General features: G+C 35.2%; 1 protein-coding gene across 1 annotated transcript; it reads right to left on the bottom strand.

Moving 5' to 3' along the window:
• Window positions 1-421: 421 nt before the first annotated feature.
• On the bottom strand, window positions 422-9233 carry LOC144421011 (heat shock cognate 71 kDa protein-like). Its single transcript, XM_078111051.1, has 12 exons — window positions 9156-9233; window positions 8585-8714; window positions 7034-7140; window positions 6704-6955; window positions 5900-6023; window positions 5096-5249; window positions 4677-4824; window positions 2029-2199; window positions 1622-1783; window positions 1320-1547; window positions 773-970; window positions 422-643 (listed from the first exon to the last, which is right to left on the bottom strand). Exons 1-12 carry the CDS (start codon window positions 9219-9221, stop codon window positions 530-532), a joined length of 1854 nt encoding a protein of 617 aa, XP_077967177.1. The 5' UTR covers window positions 9222-9233; the 3' UTR covers window positions 422-529.
• Between the last annotated feature and the right edge of the window lie 772 nt (window positions 9234-10005).

The raw sequence follows: 10005 nt of genomic DNA on the forward strand, positions 1-10005 counted from the left end.
GTAAGAATAACACACTTGGCTCCTTTTTAAAAAGGAATAAGTAAACTTGGAATTTGGGAATATTGTGGTTTGTTTGTCTACATATTTTTCTCTTCGTATGTCTTTTCTGTCTTTAAATTGCTACGGAAAATGTTATAAAGTACACAAGAGTTTACAATAACGCCAAGTTGTTGTCCCACGAAGCTGTGGTCGCTGCTCGATTTTGAACTAGAAACCGAATAATTAGCGAGAAGACTTCAGCAATAGTTTATTGTTGACTGTGACCTGACATCGCAAATGCTAACCAATGTTGGTATTACTAAATATTCATATTACCAAAGGTAAACAGATTCCTATCTTCCTCTAATAGAATATAATTCAAGTGGAATTTTATATATTATTTAGTAAAGACCATATAAAAATTAGCAAAGCACGTTTTTTTACAAACGATAATATCACGATGTATATACAATTAGGCTAGTAGTTGAATCAAGTTTCAATTAGGAAGATGATATCATAATGAATAGTTTTTTACAGATACTACTATCAATCATTTCTGAAATATGCGCAAAATTTCAGAACCATCGCGAATATTTTCAAATATAGGTCTGCATATTTTTTCGAGGTCAGCCATCTTCTTTTTCGAATCGAGAATTTGTGGATTCTAAAACAAAAAACGTTGAAAATGTAAGTGTTTTGCTCCAAAGTTTATATTGAATATTAGTGGGGAAGTCTGTACACGAATATTTCAAAGAAAAAGAACAAAATAAGGGACAAAGAACATAATTCTTACCCGATTATCCCTCAACCAGTTGATTATTTCCTCGCAGTTTTCAATTATTTGTTTCTTGTCTGTATCTGAACAATTGTGACTCATTTCTCCGGTAACTGCATGTTTGACGGCGTAGACTGAATTCTCAAGCTTGTGAACTTGTTCACTCCGTTCTTTCCACTCGATATCGTCTTGTTTGAATCTTTTGGCATCTTCTATCTGTGAAACATTAAATCAAATGATTTTCAGAAAAGTTGATGCTAAGTATATAAAAGTAAAACCCTTTTTTAAATATAAAAAAAAGAAAATTGTTAATTTTCACCATTCTGCCATCGACAGTCGCAAACTTGATTTAGATATGCAAGTTATAATTCCACAAATTATTTCATCAGAAGTTTCCTATAATATTAACGATAACGAAGTTCATGCCCAATTGTATTAAATATGTAAAGAGAACACCAACTAAAAAATAAATATGCAAGTGAAAATGCGTAAAAAAAGGAACATGAGAGCAAAGTGCTGCTGTTTGTTTGGTTTGTAAATTTTTGCAATAGTAAAATGGACACACCATTCGTTTAATTTCTCTTTCACTAAGTTTTCCACTGTTATCAATTGTGATTTGGTTTTCTTTGCCAGTGCTGACATTGCGAGAGGTCACAGTAAGAATTCCGTTTTCATCTACGATAAAACACGTCTTGAATTTTTCAACTCCTCGCAAAGCCGCAGGTATGCCCTTGACACAGAACATTCCAAGAAAATGGTTATCCTTCGCAGCAGCCCGTTCGCCCTCATATATCTTAAATTGTAAATAAAACGGATGGAAATATTTTCGTACATTCAAGTCAAAAATTATTCAGTCTGTTCACTCACGCAGAATGTCGATTCTGTTTGATAATCTTTGGATGTCTGATTTCTGTTCCATTTTTTTGTTGGTATTTTTGTATTACGCTTCACAACAGTAATCATGTCTCCTCCACCATCTTTCCATCCAAGTGACAGGGGAACAACGTCACTTATCTTCAAATCTTTTATCTGTATTTTTCAAATATAATACTAGTAATTTCGTTTGTATAGGTATCTTATTTGTAACCTATATATAGCACATCATTTGAAAACATTTAAATATGCAAAACCAGACAACATTTTGCAACAGGAAATATGGGGCGTAAACAAGTTATGCTAAAACGTTAGTGATAAAATGTACATTTGATGCAAAGTTATAATTTACCACGATTGGGATATCTTAATACTTTAGTTATATTCCTGATTAGCCTCACCCCAGATAATCCACTATTGGACATGTTAGAAGCCAATGCTGCTGCTCCATTCGCAACTGCTTCATCTGGATTGATCGTTTTGTTAATTTTCTTTTCTCCAAAAAAATCTTGCAACAAATTTCGCACTTTCGGAATTCGTGTAGACCCACCGACGAGCACAACCTTATCTATCTGAATAAACAAAAATACTTTAGAGCAGTTCCCAACCTTTTTCAGTTCTCGGACCGGTAAAATTTCAAAATATTTTTTGCGGACCGGCGGACCTTCAAAATTCAACAAAAATGTCATGAACACAAAACATAATCAAAAGAATGAAATTAGAACAAACGTAGGCGGTGTAAAAGAAGACAATCCAATTTAATGAGAAATTTGCTGCTGTCTTTTTAATATTAAACGTGTAAAACGCTGTTCTAATGAAGTTTCTGCAAGGCGAAGTAGAGCTGTTTGAACTGAATAATATTTTCCTGTTTGTTTGCCTCCATTTTACTATAAAACCTCGATAATTTATAGGCCTACTGTCAAATTACGGAACGTGCAAACTGAGAATTTTTCAATCAGGTACCGTATAATGTAGAGTTGGGACCCCGGAAAATCCCGATCCCAAAATCCCGGGTTTCGGGGAGGATCCCGGAGTCAGTCAGACTAGGTGGAATTATTGTGCGCAATTTTACCAAGGAATTTTTATTTGACTAGTAGAATTGTCATTATTGCCAACTTATTTAATCATAATTTGAACTCAAAATAGCATTCAGGATTTACGCAATGACTTTGCAGGGTTTTTATTCACTATTTATAACGAAAATAAAACACCCACAATAGAAAAGTAAAATCAAGAAGGTCAACTATCGTCTTCAAAAATATCCGCATTCGGATTTTAATATACAAACGGAGACAAAAAGATCGAAGCCGATCCAAAAGCTAAACATCAGAATAAAATCCCGAATTCAACCCGATATTCAACAGTTCGTTAAAATTATTCGATTCGATGGAAATATACTATTTTGCCCACCCGATCTGTAATCACGCCAGCAATTTGTCGAAACGCGTGGTAGTCCAAACACCGATGCAATGAAACTCAATAGAACCCTCATAAATTTAGTAAATTGCACTACTTCACGAAAGCGTGGGGAAATTGACGATTATTTCATATCTCGAACACAAAAACGGTTATCTTTTTCGGATATTTTCTGCAGTCTGAAAAGTCGAATCAGCGTTTCGAAATAGTAAATGCCATGATCTTTGCCATCAAATTATGCTCGGGCCTTGCACGAAACTTATAACGTGAAAAGATACGTCCAGCGGTGAAAAGTGTTTATAACAACTTTAAACCTATTTAGTGTTTTTAGCGATAATAACTAATTGTTTTAATGAAATACAGTTTGTTTGCCTCTTTCATTTCTCTCGCAAGTGCTGACAATATCACTATTGAACGATTTTGGAAATGGGAGAAACATATTGAATTGTAACAAAAATGAATTAAGTTGTGAAAAATTGACAATACATGTGATAATAATGAGGGCGTAACGTGGAACGGCGAGCAAAACCCAAGCGCGTGATCGGCGTCGCGTTTGAAGGCCACATATTACCCGTGAGGTCGCGCAACTTTTACAATAATGTGAGGTGCTCCGAAGACGCTCTCTTTTAATTTAATGTAAGAAAACAGTTGTAATATCGGTAACTATTACCCATATGTTCTTGTTCGAGTATCGCACTCTTTATGAGTAGAAAATGTTCGTGTTTTGTGATAGGTGTGCCGCGATATAAAAGAGGTTGGGAACCACTGCCCTAGATGCTCGAATATTTCTGTGTCGATATTACATGGAATAAATACGTGATTTTAATGTCATGCAAGTTGTTTCAATCTTTTACTTAATCCCGGGATTATACGGCTCAATACCGGGTTTTCAAAAACTGACTCCGGAATCCCAACTCTAGTTCTATGTGCTATTAAACTCATCCGGAGGACCTCTCGCCAAGTTTGGAAGTTGGAGTTTTGAAGTTGGAAGTTAGAAGAATACCGGTACTACGAATCAATAAGATTAAAAAAATCATAAAATTAATGGACATGAAGCCAATACTTTGTATTTTGCAATTTGATATTAATATATTTATATTGGAATATATTTGGCGGACCGGCAGCAAGGTTGCCGCGGACCGGCGGTTGAGAACCACTGCTTTAGAGCATGGTGGAGAATTTCAAAACTTAGAAATAGTAAAATCGTGAAACGCACAACTTTCAGCCAATATAGAAAATACAAATATTAATTTTAACCTTAAAAATGTTGGTACAAATTATTTTAATTTAATTTGAGATTTCCTATGCTTTTACCAGCTTATATGACCAAATTTCTCCCTGCAACCAATGTTCCCTCTAACTTTTTGTAGTATGTGTGCGCAGAAATTTTGGTGTGTGCGCACTTTTTTGGAAATGACTAATATTTGTGCAAAAACCAATGAAGAAATTTTGGCGTTCTAACCGGGTACTAAGTGGGCCAACAACAAACTTTCTCAACCTGCCAACCGAGCACATTGTTACATTACATCGAAATACGTCTGTGCGCAGTAAATCTATGCGTGTGCGCAGCCTCTGAAAGCTGTGTGCGCGCGTACACGCGCACACCTTAGAGGGAACACTGCCTGCAACCCACCTCACTTTTATCCATAGCAGCACTTGAAAGTGCGTCTTTTACAGTTTTGATAGTGTTTTCAAAATATTCACGGTTAAGCACTTCAAACTTTGCCCTGGTGATAGAACTTTTAAAGTCGATACCGTTGTGAAGCCCATCTACTTGAACTCTGCAATAAAAAAAATTGAAATATTCAATAATCATTATGAAATTTAGTCGCGAAGTGATTTTCAACAAATTAGTTCACAATATTTGGTAAATCCCATTTGGTAGTTGATATCTATTGTTTATACAAGAAGTGAGTCAAGAGTGAGAATGATGATTTACCTCAATCAACACGTAAACGTTCAATAAAAAACATGGTTTCTAAAATTGACGTCAAATTTATGGATCATATAAAGATGAGGGGGAGTTGATCAAATGAAATTTGATATATTTACGTTGTATTTGTCGCTGTAGATAATCTCTTCTTTGCATTTTCACAGGCGATACGTAGTCGATATATTCCCCGTTTGTTTTGAGACATATCGCAATCATTCTTACGATTGAACTCCGAGATAAAATGGTTTACCATGCGATTGTCAAAGTCATCTCCTGATTAAATAAGTATAGTCAAATTGATAAATGATTTGTATGAATATAAATCTTCCGGGTCTCAGGCATTTTTTTAGAATTAAGACAAAACATTTATTATTTCGCCTCATATAAGGATTTTGAATTTAACAAGAAGCAAGTCCATAACAAACTACATGATGCTTATAGAGCAGTGGATTTTAACCGGAAGATCCGCAAGATTCCATTTGAATCTTAGAGTCTTATTAAGATAATAGAACAATATATTTATGTATATTGTTTAAATATAATCGTGTCCCTTAGGATTTCAACTATTATTAAACTTGCTAAACTTGAAGGTCATTTTGCCAATATTTGGTTTTCATTTTATATTTATTTATAGTTTACACGATCCAGACAATAAAAGGCAATTAAATCATTAAATAGGGGTTTCTCGAGTCCCTGGGATTTTTAATTGGGGTTCCGCTCCACAAAATAAGGTTAAAAACCACTTTTCTGTGGTATGACCATGGTTGAGTATGTATTACCTACTGTAAAATGTAACGTAATTCGTACTCATACTGCATGTTTCGTATTGTTAAGCAGTTGAATTTTAAAATGCACGAGCAAGGATCAACAAGATTTCATTGCTGTTCATTTAATTAATAAATTTGATCCTAGTATGTTACTACCTCCTAAGTGAGTATCGCCACCTGTCGCCCTGACGTCAAATATTTTGTTTTTGATCTTAACAATTGTGACGTCAAAAGTTCCACCTCCCAGGTCAAATATGAGAACATTCTGCTCTTCGTTGGTCTAAATTTAATGTTTGGCCATAGAATTTCTCTATGTATATGTAAATAAAACCAAGCTAAACTGCTCCGTACGTGGTACTCCCGTAGTATATGTACCAGGTTAGGGTTAGATCATATTTTTATTACGATTTTCATCATTTTAGTTCTATTACGAGTTCGGGGACTGTCCGTGTTAGCCAAGTGAATATACCCCCTGTTCATAGGTTTAAGCCCCTTTACACAACTTGATGTAAAGTAGGTAAACAAAATTAGTTACCTCCATATTGGTACATACACTTCTGGAGAGTCCCATTTGGAGACTGTGAGAAAAACCTAGTGGCTCTGTAATCTATTTATTTACTTATTAAAATACTGTATTTTTATTGGTTTAAAGAAACAATAACGACATTAATAAAATTTGACAACGGTAGCTTCAAAATGTGGTAACAGAGCGGTAATTCAAATATGACATCATCTCTAGGTTCCGATGAATAATTTTTATTTTTTATGAGTTTATTGTCGGCTTTCATAAATACCAGTCCACCTCTTCACGGGCTCCCTAACACAAAAAATTAGAGAATCCTGTTATAATTAATACTGGACGTTCTATCTTTGCAAAATTAGATGATATAACTCATTTAGCTTAGGTATTTCAGCCAATGCAACAAATCAGTTTATTCTTCCGGAAACGAAACTTAAAACCTTTTTTTCTAATCCATAAGCGATCGCAGCAGCAGTCGGTTCATTGATGACGCGTAGAACGTTGAGTCCAGCTATTCTTCCTGCATCTATGGTTGCGTTGCGTTGAGTATTATTGAAATATGCAGGAACGGTTATTACGGCGTCTGTGATTGTTACATCAAGACGTTCTTCGGCAGCTGTCTTAAGAGATTCGAGAATCATCGCACTGATTTCCTCCGGGTCGAATATTTTGGGCCGGCCTTGATATTCAATCTGGAATGCACATGGATACAATTTTTTTTTTAAATTTTTGCTGGAAACAATCGAAAGGCTCAATAGGTATCTCATTACCGATATCTTGGGCTTGTTGTCATCATTAATCAAACTGAATCCCCATAACTTCATGTCCGCTTGCACCATTGGATCATCATATGTACGACCAATTAAACGCTTGATCTCTAAAATATAAAATCAAATGATTCTTTTGCCATTCTAGAAATAATTGTCAACATTATGAGAGAGTGCGAAAATATTGTGAATATTCTATAAGTAAAAGCATAACATTCAACAACATTTTCTAATTGAAAACCACTTTTTCTCTACCGCCCCTACGGGATGCTGTACTTTGGCTGGTAAAATCTAATACTGAAAGTTATTAATAACGCTCTCAGCTTTTTATTGTCTTATTGTGCCGTAGTGAGAGAAGAGAAAAAAAGTTTAAGCTATGACGCAAAGTGCGAGTTATGTAAAAGCTTTTTAGTAAATAATCAATGGGAATCTTGCGCTCGGTTCTGTCTAACTAGGTTCATTATATTAGGCACCGTCTTTCATATAGCCAGGCAATTGTCATTGTCAACATCAGGACGGTTACTAGATTTTGCTTTGTTGGTAAAAATTCAGAAAAAAATTAGATTCGCACAGATAGATTGTGGCAAATTGAACTAGCAATGAAGAAGCTTTCTTACTAAGTAGTAGGTAAGAATCGCAAAGAGATAACCAGAAACTAGAAAAGTCTTCTTTGCTCGATTTCAAAGCAAACTTGTTGGCAAACATAAGCAGCCATGTCACCAATAAAGCCAACGTAACTGTGGTTCATTTTCGTATTATGGGCATTGGGAATTTACATATAGGCTTCTGCAGTTATATGATATCGACGGTTATGTCGCAGTCTAGGGAAACTGCCCGTCTGCAGGTTAGACGGCCCACCAACGAGCTATTCTGACTAGTAGATTCAAAATTCCATTATGATCAAACAATTCACACATACAAGAAAGTGAATACACCTCGTGACTGGAAACAACCTATTCAGGTAATAAAACTGAGGTGAACGGGGAATTTTCTTTCAAATGGAAAGTATGCAAATGAAGTCGCTTCACAATCAATTTTTAGCCTTGTGTCGTTGCCCCCCTTGAACTGCTTCGTGGACCCCTCGGGGGGCCACTGGCCCCCGGTTGAGAACCACTGGTGTAGATGGTGAAATCACGTATACTCAATTGAAAATGGCAAGCGATACTCAAGCCAAATAGGACTCTAGCATGCGCTTGTAAAAAGCCATGAGTGAATCTTCAAAGCTTAACATATGATGAAAAGCAATTATTGAAAATAACCCATGCAAAATGACCTCAGGGGAAGCAGTCAAAAAAAGGGTTTGTCAATTGGCAAGTCATGATTAAATTTGCACATTGAAACAAAAAATAAAAACAGGTAAATAGATTCAATAGGGAATACGTTTCACTTATTTCTATAATTCTTATTTATTGAAGATATTCCATCAACAGTTTATTCACCCAGCTATAATTTGATTCGAACATTGTCAGATTAGGACTTGTTTTTTATGAAGTTGTAAATCAAATCATACGATATAAATATCAAGTTAAATAGAAAGGTAACGAACTAACTTACGAAATAAAGTCCTATCGAAATTGGTTGATACTTCTTGTTTGGCAACATTGCCAATGAGTCTCCCATCGTCTGTAAATGACACCCATGACGGAGTTACGCGTTCTCCTTGGTCGTTAGGGATAATTTCTACCTGCATTGAAATGATATTTTTTTTGGTACAGTCTAGTTCGGTGGTACTCAAACAGGGGGGTCCGCCCCACACGGGGGGAGGGTGAACATTTTTAAGAGGGCGTGAAGCTGATTGAAATTAAAAAAAAAAGGGGTAAAACCTTGCCCGCCTTATTTTGGATATTTACATTTCTGTATTATGTATATTTACATTTCATCCACGCATTTTTAACATGTTTTTTGAATAAAACCGACTTTTGCCTTACTATCTGTAATTTGTAGCTTATTGTTAGCTAGTTATTTTTGAGGTGGGGCGCGAGACCTGAAGAATTCTCAAAAGGTGTGCATCTTAAAATATTTGAGAATCACTGTTTCAAGCTGTTGCGTGAACTTTCAAAGAGAAACAATTCTAAATATTCTAAATATTTATGCTAATTCCTAAAATAAATGAACTGAAAAATACCTGATCTTTCCTGTACACAGCAACACATGAATTCGATGTACCGAGATCAATTCCAATTACTGTCATTATGAGAAGTTTTAAATCGTACCTGTTATGATATGGAGTAACTGTTAAATATATTTGGAAATGTTATAAGAAAGTTGCGGATGTTTTTGATAAAGATGAATCCCACTCACAAACTATGGGCATGGGTGCTAATATCTGATTTTAGGTGTAAACGGAATTTAATTTGCAAAATTAATCAAAAATATTCTGATTCCGTCTAGAAGCCAGATAAAAAGCGACAGTATTGCAAATAATTCGACAGTGAGATTTGGTAAATAGAAAATTAGTTAAAAGTTGACACTTATTCCAGCCATGAGAAAGAACCTTTGACCCCTTCAAGATGCTTTTGATGCTATATTAATTCAAAGCAACATTTTTGAATGCTATTTTCATGTTATTGTTGACGTGACATTTGACACAGTGCATTTAAATGCATGAATTGCAATATTATAAGAAACAATGATAGACCGACTTAGCAAAGCTACAATATGATAGTACAAAAACTATAGCTGGTTCATATAATAAAAAAACTACTTATCATCGAAAATTGTGTCCGAAGTCTCGCGTGACATACAAAGAATTTTCTCTCGCGTGGGTCAATAGTGTTTCTAAATATTTAATTAATCCTTAGTTGATGACCTGTATTCGGATAAGCAGGGATCATGCATAAACAGCGCATTGAAGCATACGCCATACTTGACATACTTAGAGACAAGAATGTTGCCATAACACGCTCCACGATACCCTGAACTCGTAAATTAATTGATATTTAATATTTATTTGACGTCATTGTGTACCTATTCGC

The sequence above is a fragment of the Styela clava genome, chromosome 3 (assembly GCF_964204865.1).
Source record: "Styela clava chromosome 3, kaStyClav1.hap1.2, whole genome shotgun sequence".
Taxonomy (NCBI): domain Eukaryota; kingdom Metazoa; phylum Chordata; class Ascidiacea; order Stolidobranchia; family Styelidae; genus Styela; species Styela clava.

Bases quoted from the DNA above. Each gene is read 5' to 3' on its own strand.
- LOC144421011 (XM_078111051.1), bottom strand. From the start codon at position 9,221: ATGACAGTAATTGGAATTGATCTCGGTACATCGAATTCATGTGTTGCT. The intron at 6,956-7,033 runs GTAATGAGATAC...TGTGCATTCCAG, and splicing joins ACAACAAGCCCAAGATATCG to ATTGAATATCAAGGCCGGCC. The intron at 4,825-5,095 runs GTAAATATATCA...TTTTTATTGCAG, and splicing joins TCTACAGCGACAAATACAAC to AGTTCAAGTAGATGGGCTTC.